General features: G+C 38.3%; 1 protein-coding gene across 1 annotated transcript; it reads left to right on the forward strand.

The window, feature by feature from the left end:
- Positions 1-6,565: 6,565 nt before the first annotated feature.
- Positions 6,566-7,217, forward strand: LOC106001302 (transcription initiation factor TFIID subunit 12-like). Its single transcript, XM_013036445.1, is given in 1 exon segment — positions 6,566-7,217. A coding segment is annotated over 1 exon segment (486 nt). The 5' UTR covers positions 6,566-6,653; the 3' UTR covers positions 7,140-7,217.
- The last annotated feature ends 10,792 nt before the right edge of the window (positions 7,218-18,009 follow it).

The raw sequence follows: 18,009 nt of genomic DNA on the forward strand, positions 1-18,009 counted from the left end.
CCGTCTTTTCTCAAATACACTGAGATACCTAATTGGCTGGGGTGGTGGAAGTGGTGTGGTGGTTCTTGTCTACAATTATGCTTTTCTCACATGGTCTGGTGGAAATTCCAAAATCTGAGTGAGCAGAAGTGTTCATTTATAACTGTAAATCTATAGAAGCCCTCTAGGTTCATTCACACAACTTGTAGGTACAGGTTGGTGAATAAAAGTGTGATCTTAGAGATTTAACTAGTTAGAGGATGCTTTTTAAAATTTATTCTCTTCAGGAATGTACTAAATAAAGTGTACCACAAACCTCAATTATCTCAGCAAAAAGAGTGTAGAGAATCACATGGATAAGACCCAAGAAGGACCTCAGAAAGATTTGATTTCATTTCTTTTCTTTTGCTAAAGCTTTGCAGAAGAGAATGCAGTGGGCTTGTAGCTGGTGATAGAGCTTGAGAGCTACAAGGCTTGCAGCAGAGTGATCTTGGCCTCAGGCAGGTAGAACACCTTTGATCCTCACCAGCCACTGTAGCTGTTGGAGATTATCTCCTATGCTAAACAGGGGAGACAGCTTGCCTGAAGCTACACAAACTCCACTGCCAGCCATGAGCAATGACCCGTTACAGGCCAGGGGCTGATGTGAAAAGTGATTAAAGCCCCTGGGTGGTGAGGACAGGAATGTGTATAGGAGAAAGAAATGGCTAGCCATCTGAAACTCTACCCTCTGTTTATGGGAAGGGGTGACCTTCCCTTATATGCTCAAGGGTTTGTATTTGTCAGTTCAGAAACAAAAAAAAACTGAATAAAAACTGAAATTGTGAAGCCAAAAATAGTTTTTAAAAAAAGTAATTTGAATGGGGAAGGGGGGGAAATGCCCAAGACTAGATTCTGTGAAAAACAATCCAGAGTAAAAAACTAAACTCCAGTCTAGGAGAAGCTGAGAAGAGATTTAAGAATTAGAAATGTTTCTAGAAGCCTTAAAATGGTGTCCTGTGACTTACTCAATATAAACACTACATCTTCTCCCCTGTGGCATGTTCCAATACTTGACCTCTAAAAACAAAGGCTTCTCTAGTAGAAGATGGATGCCAATCTCTTAGTTAAGAGGGAGTTCTATGTAATTCTCACAATTCATGCTCAACTTTTATTCATGGAATGGTGACCTCAAGGAAATTTGGTGAAACTATCTAGTTATAATAGAGAATTCAGTTTCAGCCATCTTAAGGTTGATTGTTAAACAATGATAAGGGAACAAGAGCATAACACCATTACAATGACCACAATAATAATAGTCTCCATCCACTGACAACTATGTTCTTGGTAATGCCGTGCTACATCTATCTGTTGTATGTCTATCTGTCTGATCCCAATGAACTGTTAAAATAAGCTTAACTGCTATTTTCTGCATTGGAGAGATTAGTGTAATTGAGGCCAGGTAGTTTCATTAATTTGCTTAAGCTTAAACTCTAAATAACAGAAGTAGAATTCATGTCCTGGTACCCTGGTCATAGCTGTAAAGAGAAATACATACCACATGCTAATTGGAATGTGAAGAATTTCATGAGTTTATGAAGGAGTAAGGAGTCCATGAAGTACTGTCCAAAGAAGGAATGCTTGGACAACACACTGCAATTTCAACCATCTTTTAGAAGCTATGAATTCTGTGAAGGGCATAGCCAGCCCATGATGATGGCTGAGAGAAAGCTGGTGACTTTTGTGTCTAGTCACACATAAACTTCCCTCTTTCTGCTGCTCACCACCACCACCACTGACAAAGCTGATATTTGGGATTTTTTGTTTGTTTTTAATGAGAACATATCTTTGGGTTCTTAAATTTCTGGGCCAATAAGAATGTAGCATCTTGGAAATAAGGAGACCCATAAGATACCCAGGACTGGAAATCTTGACTATATTTCCAAACTACAGAATTAGAGGTGTAATACTGTCCAATCTGGAGGTCAAGATTCAAAAATCCCTCACCTGATGTTACTTTGCATAGATAAGAATGTACTTAGGCTTTACTGAAATGTAATAGCATGACAATCACCTTTTGCCAAATTTGCATGGTCTTGAAATATACATACAAAATTCTGCTACATAGTTTGAAAACAAAAATTTGTCACAGTGGAATGGCTATATTAGGGGCTAATTTGGCCATGACACAAGCTTCTCAAATGCTTTCCTATGCACTTTAAAAAATAAAAATAAAACCTAGGGTGCATGTAGAGGACTGCAGTCAAGAAAGAAACACAAAATAGTCACACCTCAAACATGCACCAACCATCTCAGTTTAGTGTGGGCTGGGAGCTGCTTTTATTTTACACCCTCCATTATACTGTCTCATCCAATTACATCATTGTACATAGCACCAAGATTATCAGGAAAGCATTTGACATGTTAAAGAACAATTGAGTGTACAAATTTCTGGCAGACCCAAGTATTAGCTCAACGAATTGGTGCTGCACTGCACAAGAGTTTGCCTAGCCTTTCCCAACAATCTCAGAAATGGGAGGTATTTAAGGTGTGCTATGGCCACTCTTAAAAGCTCTCCTACTTTTCCTTGTGTCTGAGCACTTCCCCTTTTCAAGCCCAAAGGGTTTTATTTCTACTTGTTCAGAAGAATATAATGGGAGAGCCTGTGACATTTTAAGAATTACCCTTTGTTCTGATTTTAATGTGAAATGGTTACTTTTTATTTTTTTAGCATCCTTACTAAATTAGAGAACAGTTTTAAAATATGTGTCCCATTTTAAAACATTTACTAGAGAGTATGTTACACAACCCAACAATGACTTCTCTGCATATATATATATATATATATATGTGTGTATATATATATATATATATATATATATATATATATATACACACACACATATCATTCTACATAGCTAGCCCTCATATTCTACTATTTTGGTCACTGTGCAGTCAAGAAAGCAGACTCTATAACTCTCTGTGAAGACACTACCCAGAATGCCTCAGTCCTCTACTGAAATACACAAGAAAAGGTGTTTTTTTTTGCATGAAGAGTTTTTGATATATCTAAAACTAATTTCCCATTTGTATCACTTTCCATGTTCATGTACAAGGACAATTGTGGAGACAAAGAAAAAGGAGAACAGATGTATAATATTTATAAGGTAGTATCCACTCCCTTGTCCAGATCATAAAAGTAACTGGGGAGAGGGGAGAAGGAGAGGGGAATAAAAGACAAAGTTGGGGAGATAGAGGAAAGGAGATGTGGTAGGAAGGGGACTGGTCTCAGAAACTACAAAGTGGTTTTCTTATTCTTACCCCCACCTTTAAGTAGTTATACAAAGAGATTTAATTCAGCATGTTAATTTATGAGTACACAATGACTACTTTTAAACTAAAAGCTAGGAAGAAATAATGTATACAGACTGAAATGAAACAGTTGTTTTTCAGCCTTAATTAAATGTCAATTTCATCCTATTTCTAATCTAAGCAAGGTATTTCTCAGGGTTGCATACACAAATACTCATTGCCTCGAGGAACTTAAAATACACGTTACTACATGTTTGTGAAAAACCAAAAACGTCAGAAAGGAAGGAAAGTAGGGGTGAGGGAGGGAGAAAGGAAGGAAGGATGGACAGAAAAAAGGAAGGAAGGAGGCAGGGAGGGAGAGAAAGAGGGAAAGAAAGAGGGAGGGAGGGAGGGAGGGAGGGAGGGAGGGAGGGAAAGAAAGAAAGAAAGAAAGACAGACAGAAAGGGAAGTAATGAAGAAAGAGAGAAAGAAAGAGGAGAGAGAGAGAATAAGATTCAAGCTCCATGAACAGACATCCGGTGCTATGGTCTGGCTCTTGGTACACGATTGCTCCAGGTCAACCGAGGTAACTGCATCCTGGAGGACCAGTTGGGCTGGCAGGGCACAGAGATACCCAGGGATCTTGAGCTAAATGAACATTATGGGATTACATTTGTTTTAGTTAATTCCTGAAGTCTAATTATCTTTAATCTGCTGAACTGAAACTGAGATTCAGGAAGGGAAGTTAAGTCATGTGAAGAAATTATCATCATGAAATTCATTTGACTTGATATTTTGGGCGATTATATTCCTTGCAACATACCTTCGATAAATTACAAGGCTACTACTACTTAACTCACACTTACTTTCAGCTTTACTTGTGAATTTTGATGAGACTTTCCCAGCATTGCAAAGCTCATGTGATCCAAAGGGATCAGGCCTTCTGCACATTGCATCTTTAGTTATTTCATTGCTGTCACTTTCATAATTATTTTTGTTTCATGGCTCTCAACGTCTCAGATAATTATTTGATCATTTCCCCTCTCTTCCTGGTCCCATGAAAGTTCAATTGGAGTGCACAGAGCCATCCCCTCCCCCTTTAAGGAATAACAAGAAGTTCCTGTCTTGTTTTAACAAGTGGATGATCCACCTTAACTTCAGAGTCAGAGCTTCTCACTATAAAAAGGAGTCCATTATGTTTAACTTTTTGCCCTGTGAGAAAAGCAGGATATGTCAAGCCTCTACTTAAGCCTCGCTTTTATCCTTATGAGTCCCTCTCATGAGCTAATTTTGTTCATAGACTACATAAGCCCCTTAAAGAGCAGAACTGTTCCCCGACAAGCAAGCCAGCATGCAGTTAATCATTAATTTTGCATGGTCCACATATGTTGTCGACGGGATTGTGTATTTTGTTTGAGAAACTTCCTCACACTTAACATCACTGCTGCTGGGGTTAGATCGTTATCTGACTATTATCAGCCAGCCAGCCAGTCTCAGCGCCTCCCTTTAACAAATCCAGCTTGCCGTGTTCACAAGGCTTAAACATGCGTGAATACAGTAGTATTTTTATGGTCAAACAACAGCTGCAGAAGCAGACTCAACAACACACCCTGGCTGAGTCTGTATAGATACTAAAACAGGTGTGCCTCATGACTATTGTGTTGAGTGCCTTTAAAAAAACCATTGTTCCATCGGATCAAGTTTTATATAGAAAGTGTGCTTTAGAGGCATGTGAAGGAATTTAGAAACACGGGTAATTGAAATACTAACACTCTCAAAACAGCAATAAAAGCAAATGTGTTTTTTTTCTTTTTTATGTGAGGGATTACTTTTACTACTGATTAAGTATTCTACTTTAGGAAAATCCAAGGAACCATCATCCTTCTGCATAATAAAAGTTCTTTTAAATGGCAAGAAAATTAAAGGATGCCATCATTCTCTTTCTTATACTTGCTTTGGGGTTCCAGCTTGGTCCTAGTTGGGGGAACCATTGCCATTTGGCTCCGTAGGGGTGGAGGTGAGGCAGATTTGAACGTAGTCCTGTTCAAATAATCCCTTCCAGCCCTCACTAAGGTGGTACATGAAGACTGGAAAGAGCAAAGCCTCCGAGCCTCCGGTGCACAGCTAACACCTTTCCCTGAGCTCGCTGCCAGCACAGCTCCCCCGAGAAGGCTTCATAAATGTCAAGGTTGTGTGCCTATTTCAACTTTAGAGTAACTCACACAAGTTTACTTGAAAATTAACACTGTAGTCATACAGAGTGGGAAAGGAACGTGTGTTGTTTCCAGACATAATTGAGATTGAACTCTAACCAATTCAGAAATAAGCATTACTTTCCGAGGCCCGGGAGAAGCCAGCTGCCCTCTGCCAGAAGGGAAGTATTGCAATCTTCCTGAGCACAAAGCACTCTGTATGCAGCCTGCAGAGAGAGAAGCTGCTCTGTCCTTTGGGTTGGCCATTCATCTTTGTGTGTCCTTCTGTCAGGGGTGGTGTATGGAGGAGTCCATTCCCCCTAAAACATGAGGAGTGTTGCTAAAAGGTACAGGGACCCCAACCACCACCCTCACCCCACCCCCACCCCACACCATCTGAGTCTGCAGCATGGCTGACACAGGGCCTTAAGATCATGCTCTACCTGCTACCTGATCGTTGATACTGTTGGCCTATCCCCAAGAGCTTTGAAACTTTGCCTGCTTTCTACAGAGCCTTACTTTTCCCTTTACAGTGAGTGCTCCCTTGAAGACATCAGAAAAAAGCCATTCCCAGGCCCAGAAGCACATCAGACACGAGAAAGCACTCCTTGGAGGCCGGCCACAATTTGAAGCAACAGCGAAGACTGGGAGACCAAGAATACACGAGTTATGTAAAGGTTGAATAAAAATAGTGATTTTGCTGCTACTTTTCCTTTTAAGTGGTTTCACATTTCATCTCCTGACAGTAAACTGAGATGCGAGACTGATGGTGGCTGACTCACACCAGCTTCTACACCGCCTGGGTTTCCATCTTCGCTGGAGAGCCAGGTAATGAGAGGGGGTTAAAATAATAAATGAATGGAGTGGCTGATAGAAATAATTTGGTGTGTGTGTGTGTGTGTGTGTGTGTGTGTGTGTGTGTGTGTACATGCATGTGTACGTGCTGGTACTGGGGCAAATGTTTCTTGCTCAAGGATTCTGTTCTAAGCACTTGAGTCACAACTCCACTTCTGACTTTTTGCTGGTTCATTGTAGATAAAAGTCCCATGGTGGTCGGACCAGCTGCTGAGAGGAAAGCTTCACTGGGGCAGTCTCCGCATATCATGGGGAGATAGATGCTGCTGCCTTTGATTGGCCTTGGTCCTCACAGCTCCAAAAAGAAACAGGATCTTGATAAGCTCTATGAGCTGAAGTCCAAAGCTCCGCAGATTATGAACCAGTTTGGCACCTCAGCCCTAATCAACCTCTCCAATTTCTCCTCCATAAAACCGGAACCAGCCAGCACCCCTCCACAAGGCTCCATGGCCAATAGCACAACGGTGGTAAAGATACCAGGCACGCCTGGGACTGGGGGGCGTCTTAGCCCTGAAAACAACCAGGTATTGACCAAGAAGAAATTACAGGACTTAGTAAGAGAAGTGGATCCTAATGAGCAATTGGATGAAGATGTGGAGGAGATGCTGCTGCAGATCGCTGATGATTTTATTGAGAGTGTGGTGACAGCAGCCTGTCAGCTCGCACGGCATCGCAAGTCAAGTACCCTGGAGGTGAAGGATGTCCAGCTGCATCTAGAACGCCAATGGAACATGTAGATCCCAGGATTTGGCTCTGAAGAAATCCGACCCTACAAAAAAGCTTGCACCACAGAAGCTCATAAACAGAGAATGGCATTGATCCGGAAAACAACCAAGAAATAACACACGGAAAAGTCAGGAAATGGACAACAATGTATTTGGAGATACTTGAGCTGAGACCTCAGCCATCTCATCCTTGGAATTTTTTTAAATGCTTTACAGAGAAGCATATATTTTTTATTAGCAGTGCAGCAATATCTATAATGACTGAGATGATCTGCCAAAAGAATAAAGCCTCCTCCCCTCAAAAAAAAAAAAAAAGTCCCATGGAGTTTTCTGCCTGGGTTTGCTTTGAACCAGAATCCTCAGATGGCAGCTACCAGAGTAGGGAGGATTATAGCATGAGCCACTGGTGGTACATGACTCTTTCCCTTATATTCTGCCTGTCCATTATCTCTGCAAAGAATTATGAGAGTTTATGTACACATATCAGTACATTTTTATTTGTGAAGGAACCTAATCAGAAATAAGATATCTATTAATGGATAAATAGGTAAGCAGACAATATATAATAAAAATATATTAGCATAATGATGCACTACTATCAATAAAAATGATGGTTATTTTGCCAAGAATGAATCATTATTAAAACTGTTGATATTGTTATATTTTACTCAAACATTCATACTATTCAATATTACCCAAAATAATGATTTTGCTGTTCACTTCTTCAGAGTTCAGTTTTATTTTAAAGGAAACATACACTAACACAATTTCTTTATATTTTTGATTGGGAAAACTTAACGAATTTTAGTTTTTACATAAGTTTAAAAAATAATCAGTAGCTTACCCCTGTAATCCTAGCTATCCAGGAAGCTAAGATCAGAGGTTTGAGGCCAGCATGGACTTTGATCTCCAATTAATCAGCAAAATGCAAGAAGTAGGTAGAGCTGTAGCTCCAGTGGAAGAGTGAAACCACAAATATTTTTAAAGAATGACTATAAGAACAAGCAATAAGTGCAAAGAGGTTTGAATGAAAAAATAAATTTGAGGAGGATGTAAACAAATGGCTAAATGAAATAAGAAAGACATTGCAGGATATGAATGAGGAATTCAATAAACAGAAATTCTGAAAAAATAAATTGAAATTTTGAAAATGTAAAACTCAGTAAATCAAACAAACTAAAATCTCAGTTGAGAGTCTCATCAAAAGACTGGATCAAATGGAAGACAGACTAGCAGGACTTGATGATAAGACAGATTAATATATTCAGACAGTAATGATGACTAAAATAAGGAAGCATAAACAACAGAACTTACTAAATCACTATGATATCATTAAAAAACAAAACTCACTAGTTATAGGCATACAAGAAGAAAGTGGAGGTTTTGATGATGATGAATGCTTTTATTAAGGAGGCCCTGGAGACATATCCTGTCCTTTGTACTGTTGGGACATATGGGTGGGTGGAGTAGGGGTACTAGGATCTGAGGATTTGAGGACCCTGGATCAAGTCAACCAAGTCAGAAAAAGTCTGAGAGATTCTTATCTCCAACAAAAAGTCAGAAGTGAGGTATGGCTCAACTGGTAGGACACCAGCCTTGAGGAAAAAAAGCTAGGCAAGAGTGTGTGAGGTCCTTGGGTTCAAGCCTCAGTACTGGTATTCACACATACACACACACACACACACAGAGAGAGAGAGAGAGAGAGAGAGAAAGAGATAATTATAAAATTAGATGAAAGTTTTTAAGGGATAACTTCAGTTTTTAAAACCAAATAACAAACATCAAATCATATTTTTCATCTTTCTAGAGTAAGCCTATATAGGAGATGTCTGAAACACAATTTTATAGAAATTCCATGTAATGACACTCATGATATCTATAAAGATTGTTAGTAGGATGATTAACTGACATTATTTCAATGAAACTTCAAGTGCTTATCAGATGTTCAAAAATGCTAGATTATGAACAATGTCTACTTAAATATTTTTCCATAAAAGAAAAAAAAACTTTTCAGAATGGTATAATGGAAAAAATTACAGATCTTCAAAAACAGAATTCAGTTTACATCTTCAGTCTGAAACCATATGAGTTTGTGATTTAGGACTGGTAACTTATACCTTCCCAATCTCATATTCCACACTTGAACATTGGAGGTGGTCCTGTACCTCAGATGACATTGTTAGAGGATGCTAAGGCATATGGGCTGGCTGCATCTCACTTACATGAGATGATTCCAGACCCATAAAATGTTGTAGGTAGAATTTCTTTCTTAATTCTACATATACTGTCTCTGGTGCACATTTGTTATATATAACAGATGGGTCTCAACTCCTTTATATAGCAGGGAAATACCCCCATTTGTTGCGTCTTTATAAGCACTCCATATATTGGATACTTATTTTCCCAGCCTCCAAGTGGCAACCCAGTGTCATATTTAGATTCTGGTCACAGAGCACAAAAGGAAAATCTTAGACAGCTTTCATTATCTCCCATGGGAAGTGACAATAGCAGCAACAACTTCAATTTCACATTCCTACATTCCTGAAGCTTTATGGTCATTTTGTTGTTGGTGGTGGTCGTGGGGCCTGAAATCTGGGCCTGGGCACTGCCCCTCAGCTCTTCAGCTCAAGGCTAGCGCTCTACCACTTGAGCCACAGCACCACTTCCAGCTTTTTCTGATTATGTGGTGCTGAGGAATTGAACCCAGGGCCTCATGCATGCAAGGCAAGCACTCTACCACTGAGCTACCTTCCCAGCCCCCGGCCATTTTTTTTTTAAGTGCCTGGGGAATAACAGTAAACAATAGTTTACCTACAAAGGGTTTGCAGTTTCATTTTGAATTTTTTTACCTAGAAATTTTGGCTTCCACATGACTCATTGTCCAGCTTTTTTATAGATTGTGTAACTACCTAGTTTGCTTTAGATACATATTATTTCTTGTAACTAAGATCCTGAGAGAGAGATTAAACAGTACCATTTCTTAATATGATTGATATATCTGCTACCAATCATTGCTTCTGGCTAACCCTAACAATGATTCTATATGGCAAGAGTTTTCAGGAATATTCACTGAATTGTGATTAGGATCAATATAAACTATATAGAGTTGAAGAAGTGTACAGAGACAAGACTTAGACAAGCTCATTAGTGAGTTACACACAAAAAAAGAGTAGAGCCCCATAAATTGTAGAAAACTACACCCTGCCATTCCATAAAGAAAAAACCCTAAAGTTTGTCCATTGTTGGGTTATATAAAAAACCTTGAATTCGGGGCTGGAAAGGTGGCTCAGTGGTAGAGCGCTTGCCTTGCATGCATGAGGCCTTGGGTTCAATTCCTCAGCACCACATAAGCAAAAAGAAAAAAGCCAGAAGTAGCGCTGTGGCTCAAGTGGTAGAGTGCTAGCCTTGAGCTGAAGAGCTGAGGGACAGCACCCAGGCCCAGAGTTCAGGCCCCACAACTGGACCAAACAAACAAACAAAAAAAAACCCCTTGAATTCATTATCAGTTCCTCAATTCATCTTACCCTCATTTCTGTACCCTCAGCCAATGTTGAGGGCTCCAATTTCAAAAGAAATCCTAAATCCTGCCATTTCTCAGCACACCCTCTAGTAGATACCTGATTTGAACTTTCATCAAGTCTTACCTGGGTACTTGTAAAAGCTTTCTAAGTACTGTAGTCTTCCTGGTTCTGTGACAGCCTTTTAAATCAATTTTCAAAAGAGTTGTGCAAAAAGCCCTACTCCCCACTCACCAGTCTGCACAAGTCACTAGTCTCCTTGTTCTTTGGCTAATTCCAGCACAAACATGGCTCAGGGCATTTCAAATAGAATTCTCTCCACCACCCTCTTAGATGTCAGCTTTTCAATTACCAACAGGATAAAAAATGGGAGCATCTCCATTACTCCTTATCACCTTTGTTTTCCTTCCTGCTAAGTATTTCACAAGCATACTATATATTTCACTCTCTGGTCTTATTCATTATCTACAAAGTTCAAAGTAGTCAGGGATTTTTGCTTCTTCTTTTTTTTTCTCACTGCTATAGTCACATCTAATAGGCACATGTTGATTCAATTAGTTAATGAGCTCAGTGAAAGTCTTGATTTCAACATAGTTCAATTTTTTTTGTTCTTGAGGATTGGATCAGGAAGAACAAGGGAAGATGGGGTGCTTCAAGATGTAACACCATCATGGTTTAAGGACACACACATAGTGATCAGAGATGGGTACAGGCCCTACTTCAACTTTCTGACAACGGGGCAGGGGAAAAGTTTATCCTACATCCGAAATTTTGCCCTTACAACATGTGTGTAATTGGTCTTTGAGTACTAATATGGTTGATACCAATTCTATAAAGATCTCAGCACAGAACATGACCTGTACCTAGTCTGAATGATTTGTAACCATCATCATTACTGTGAGAGAATGCATAGAGCAATCCTCCGGGCCTCTTTGTTTTTGTTTTTATATCTCAGGCAGCCCAAATGCGTGCATTAAAGGAGCCAGCCTTATTTTCATTTATACTTTAAAAAAATAAATAGAAGGGTATTAGAAATGTTCTCTGTCCGGATCATGGTGGTTGTCACCCTTTGGTCAAAATTCGTGGAACTGTAAATAAAATGGGTGAAAACTCACTATACTTAAGTAGTATTTGATTTCAAAATAATAAAAGGGAACATTATTATGCAGATGTGTGGAAGTAATTATCATAGTCAGAATTAATTACTTGCTTCCCCTACAGGGGACAAAATCTGCAAAGGAAAAATCTAATGACATCAGTGATAAGGAATTTTTCTTCTTAGTGCATATTCTTCAACTTCCAGGTAAAAACAGTTATTTTAAAACAGAAGTATGTGCTAGCATTGGAAAGCCATGAGCTGATTCTCATCTATCTCTTACATACTAACAGAAATGTGGAAATTATACACCTTTATCCAAATATCTGAAATGTTCCTCAAAGGCTCAAGTGTTGATGATAGGTACAGCAATGTTCAGAGGTGGGGCTTTGGACAAGTGACAGGATAACTTGATCTCATCAACAAATTAGTCCATTGCTGTCTTTGGAATCTGATGGGCTATTGGGAAGTCTTGGAAACTTTGGAATGTCGCCAAGTTAAAAGATATAGGTCCCTGGGGACATGCCCTTCAGGGCTATATCTTGTGCTCTCTTCCTTCTCCCCTTATCTCCCCTCTGCTCCTCTGGCTTTTCCTCACTTCCCCTCTCCTCTCCTCCCCCTCACGACCCCCCTTCCTCCTTCCCCCCTCCTCAGTTCTCCCCTCCTCTCCCTTCCTTTTTCCTTCTCTAGACTCATCTTTCTGCACCCTCCTTTCCCCCCTCTGTGTCTATGGCCTTCTGTCCATCTGTCTCTTTCTTTCTCCCTCTTTCTCTGCCTGCACGAAGCAGATAGCTTTGCTCTGTCATTTCTTCCTCTGCCATGACATTCTGTCCTGCCGCAGGTTTACTGTGATATGGCTAAGACTGTGAACCACAATGCAGCTTTCCTCATTTACTTGATTTTTCTAAGGTATTTTGCCATAGTGACTCAAAGCTGATTAACTTGTAACTTTACCATAGTACATGTGCACTTTTATAGTTCATCATGTGTTAGAAGGAAATGTCATTCAATTATTCAAAGCAAGTGTAAAATTGTTATTTTTGAATGTACATTCAAGCCACTCAGAAAACCTCAGTGTATTTTCATGGTAACACATTCTAATTTGTACTATTATTTCTAAATTAGCATGTCATATAATATTGATTTATTTTGAGATAGGATCTTGCCATGTAGCCCAGGTCAGCCTCAAACTTACAATTTAGCCCAGTTGGGTATCAAACTTGTAACACCTTCTTTAGGTCCTTAAATGCTAGTATCATAGATAAAATGGGCCATCATACTTGGCGTTATGTCATTATTTTTCAAAAAGGTTATATTTCAAGATACTCCTCCATTTACTTCATTTAAAAATTAATTTCCCGGGGCTGGGAAGTTGGCTCAGTGGTAGAGTGCTTGCCTTGCATGCATGAGCCCCTGGGTTTGATTCCTCAGCACCACATAAGCAGAAAAAAGCCAGAAGTAGGCTGTGGCTCAAGTGGTAGAGCGCTAGCCTTGAGCTGAAGAGCTCAGCGCCCAGGCCCAGAGTTCAGACCCCACTACTGGACCAAAAAAAAAAAAATTAATTTCCCTTAACTTTTGACAACCCTTACTGCCATATAAAGATGAGCAAATGCAAAAATGCCAAGGATTATTTGCCAAAAGCTAATAACCAAACTTCTGTGGAAAATTTCATGAGTATATACCTTGAAAGAAAAGAAAATCAACAATTGGTATTTTCTAATCCTTATTAAAGTGCTGAAGCCAAGATTACTCAGAGAGTTAGCTAGACATGCTAAATAAATATGGCAGAAACAAGACTCACTTGAATTGAATTTGAACAGCTGTCTGTGGTGTCTAGACCATAAGTGATACTGTATTTCAAAAACAAAATACTAAATGGCTAAGTATTTCCAAGGTCTAAGCTAGAAGCCCAAAGCCAACTCATTTACTGTAAGCTGTGGGAGTTCCCCAGATATTTCTAACACCTGTTCCAAGGAAATATTTTCTGTGTTTAAATGGTGAAAAGATTCCAATCAAGGAACAAGGTTATTATGAAATAGGCTTTAAATCCTAAACTAATATGTGTAAGAGAACAATTGGCAAGGTTAGACTTTTTTGTTTTCCTAGAGAAAGTAGTTCAAAGGCAATTTAATAGAAGGTAGATGATAGATTAAAGAAGGGGGTGACTGGCATTATAGAATGCATACAGTTTGGTTTTTGTTGTGCAAACTATTTATATATCCCAAATTATAATTAATTTTAAAATATTTAATCCATGGGGACTAATACAAAGCAAAAGTGTTTATAGACAGTCCTGTTCTTTGTGATGAAAAACTCTATCTTAGGTTGAGGCCTATTACCAGACTAATAAAGAGCTTCAAGACAAGCTGGAATCAGAATGCTGTGTTAATGGTTTCAAATGGTTGCAAATCAGACAGGACAAATGAATATATAAGTAGAAGTAGGATCCTCAGAGGAATTTAACTGTTAGGTGACTGTATCACATTTAGGACCAGTGAAGTCCTGTGGACTTATTGTAGGTAACATGGTACAGTCACCAAATAGTTAAATATTGTGCTCATTTCTGTTCTCCACAAATTACAAGGGACATGGTGAATTTGCCCAGTGTTCAAAGCAAATCAATACAGATAATTAAAGGGCTGGAAAAACAAAGCCTATGGGCAAAGGTGAAAGGAACTGGAGCCACCTTTTTTAACTCCTTCAGAGAGGACTTTCCCATCATGTCTCCTTTACATCCCTCTGAAACAATGAGTATAATGAGTTGAGTCTTTCCTAAAAGTCTATGGGATGGCATTGGAGGAAAAAAAGGAAAATGGCACTACAACAATCTTTAGATATATGAATGGTTATTATTTTGACAATGGTAACCATCTGTCTCTGCCTTCGCATGGTTTAGAGCAAAGATAGAAGGCAAAAACTAAGTCACAAAGGTTAGTGTTCATTAAGAGTGTGATCAACTTGTTCTAGTTTGTCCAGGACTTTTCCAGTTTAGACCACTGAAAGTCCTAGCTTAGAAAACTTGGGTAAACCAAAGAAGTGGGTCATCCAACATTATAGATGTTATGGCAGAAGATATTCTTGCCTGTCGAGGAAAAGTGAGTTGAGTCCCATCTGAATGCAACAGGAAAACATGAGCTTTTCAATTATGGATTCTGTATCATTATGATCAAAATATTAGTTTTTAGGGGCAATGATGACAATAATGATGTTATTTTCAATTATTGAGTTTGTACCAATGTTAGCTCACCAAAACGGCATTAAAAATGTGCTTTAACTTTAAAAAGAAGAGCTAAGCAACATCACCCACAGCATAAGAAAATAAACATGAAACATAAAAACAGAGTAAAGCAATTACTTGTAGATGCACAGGAAGACAATCTACTCTGCATGCTGGAGGATGGTCAGACCAAGTAAAATCTGGCCTTAATAGTGAATAGCAGGGATTGGAATTACACAGGTCTGGATATGTATGCTTACTATGAAAGGTCTCAGACTAATTACAAAACTCTCTGAGTATCTGTTTCCTCATCTATAAAAAGGAAGATAATATCATTACCTACAAGCTTATAAGATTTCTGTTAGTAACCTCTATTGCAAAGTGGTGGAATAATATAAATAAAAAGTCCATGAAATTGGATCATAATTTGGTTCCAGAATTGAGTTTTCTGGGAAGAATAGTTAACATTTTTAACACTTTCTCTGTCAGAAACTTTCCCCGCGCTTATTAGCATTGCACATTAAATATGAGAGCCCTGTAACCATTGTTATTCTCATCTTTACTGTGTAGATTAAGGAACTGAGGAAAAGAAAATAAGCATTTGGCCCAGTGTCACATAGGAAAAAGCAACAGAGTTCATAAGTAAAATTCCAGCCAGCACCAGAACACACACGCAGCATTCTCCCCTTGTTCTTGAGGAACATGCTTAAAATCCTTAGTGGGTATTAAGTGATGAACAGAACCAAAGCCTATATACACCTTGAGTTTTCCTATACAGACATACCTGTGCCAACCTACTAGGTAATAAATCCTATTTCATCATGGTCTTACTTTTTTATTTCATATTTCATTAACAAAAATAATAACAAAATATGTCAATATACGCCAGTAAAACTACCAACATACTTACTCTTGTGGTTTGGGGTCACTTTCAGATAAAATAAAGTTTACTGGAACCCAAGTATTATAATTGTGTGACTGTTGACCTGACAACTGAGTACCACAACAGTTGAGGCGGCTGAGTGCTGTGTTTGGATACACCTGTCATGTCCCCCCTTCCAGGTCCCTCCAAAATGGACGTGTACAAAAGGCAGGACCCTCACTACTGTGGCAATCGAGATGATGAAGTCAATTAAAATTCTAAAGATTAAAATCAAATGATAGATGAATATTCTAACTCCATCTAAAACTTGATTTTTGAAAATAATTCCCAGTGGCATTGCTAACTATGGCTCACTAATTTTCACTGCTATACATGATCCAATTCTATTATGTTTTTTTCCATTCTCCTAAAAACTGTCCTGCTGGTTTCTCACTACTTATATGAACATATTATCATAACATTAAAGTAATGTTGATAGAAACAATACACATATACAAGAGTTTGATAAAAGTCTAACTCCCAGGTTGATATGTGCTTGGTTATATAAGACTGTATCAAAGTATTTTCCAAAATGTAAATTTATAAAATTTCATCAGTTGGTGATGAGGGAGTTCTTAACAAATCCTTTTTATTTTAACAAATTCTTAATATTGTCATTTTTTAATATTTGTGCCAAACCTACTAAATAATAAATCCTATTTCATCCTGATCTTATTTTTTCATTTAATATTTCATGGAAGGCTAGGCACAAACTCATATAGTTATTGGCCTTTTAGGCTCCTTCTCATAAAAAATTTACTTTCTTTTATTCACACTTCCTATTATATATTTTTCTTATTGACTTACAAGTGATTTTAATTTTTTTTTCTGTCAGTTATGGGGCCTGAGCTCTTCTGCTCAGGGACACAGCTCTATTTCTGGTTTTCTGGTGGTTAATTGGAGATAAGCGTCTCATGAACTTTCTTGCCTGGGCTGGCTTTGAACTCAGCTTCTCAAGTAGTTAGAATTACAGGTATGAGCCACCAGCCCTCAGCAATTTTTAATATTTTGTAAATCTTTTGTTGGTTTTATGTTTTTCCAAAATTGAGGTTTTTTTTATTTTTATTTTTTGCCATTCCTGGCTTGGGCACTACCACTTGAGCCACAGCTGCACGTGTGTGTGTGTGTCTCTGTGTGTGTGTGTGTGTGTGTGTGTGTGTGTGTGTGTGTGTGTGTGTGGTCAACTGGAGATAAGAGTCTTACAATGTTCCTGTCCAGGCTGGCTTTGAAGCATAATCCTTTGATATCAACATCTTGAGTAGCTCAGATTAGAGGCATGAGCCATGACGCCCAGTTACTTTGTTACTCTTTAAAGATTTCCTACTACAAAGAGATGTCCTTCATTAAGGCACAAGGTAATTACCAATCTAACCCAGTTCCTCGATAGCTTTCTTTACTCTGAAGTTTTATATTTTATGTATTATGAAAATAAATACATTATATTATTATCTCCTGCTAAGTATTGTAACAAAGTATTTGCCATGGTCCTGAACTGTGCAAATGCCAACTCTTTACCATCTAATCCTCAGTGCTGACTCAGTTTGTCTTTGTAGTCAAGTTGGGACTTTTGTTTTGTTGAAAAGAAGATATATACATGTATATGTATACCTAATAAAAAATTCTTAACATGTTAGAAGACGATTATTTTTTTATTTTACCAGTGAACCTATTTAGGTTTAGTGGTATGTCTTGTTCTACTTCTGTGTGTCATGATTTTAGTGGTGACTTAATTGCCATAACTATTTCCGGATTACTAAGGTCTGCTTAGTTTAACAGGTGCTCCCCAGACTCGCAGTGTTCTCAGCTAATGTGCCTGGTTGAGCAGAAGGTGTTTATCCAAGTTGGGTTGGCAAGTGTCTTCTGATGGACAATAGGTATTGAAAATCCCTACTAGTACTCCTCCCAAATACCCTGTTCGTTGATTAGTATTTGTTGTTCATTTTGCTCCTCTGTCAGCATTATAATTATATATTCATCTACTATTTTCTTGGTTCCTGCAAAATCTCTTGGAAACCACAAAATTCAACTCATCTTTATTAATGTTGCTATAAATCTAGATTTGCAAAGTAAGAGCTCTAGAATTTTTAATTACATTTGCTCACTGCACAGTGTGTGCCTTTATCTTGTATTTTAGTTTTAGACCAGTTTCAGTACCATAAAATAGTAGCTTTGTGTTAAAAAGTAAGTATTAATTTAGACTTTCTCATATTTAATCTTTTCTCTTTTAAAAAATG

The sequence above is a fragment of the Dipodomys ordii genome, unplaced genomic scaffold (genome assembly GCF_000151885.1).
Source record: "Dipodomys ordii isolate 6190 unplaced genomic scaffold, Dord_2.0 Scaffold1, whole genome shotgun sequence".
Taxonomy (NCBI): Eukaryota; Metazoa; Chordata; class Mammalia; order Rodentia; family Heteromyidae; genus Dipodomys; species Dipodomys ordii.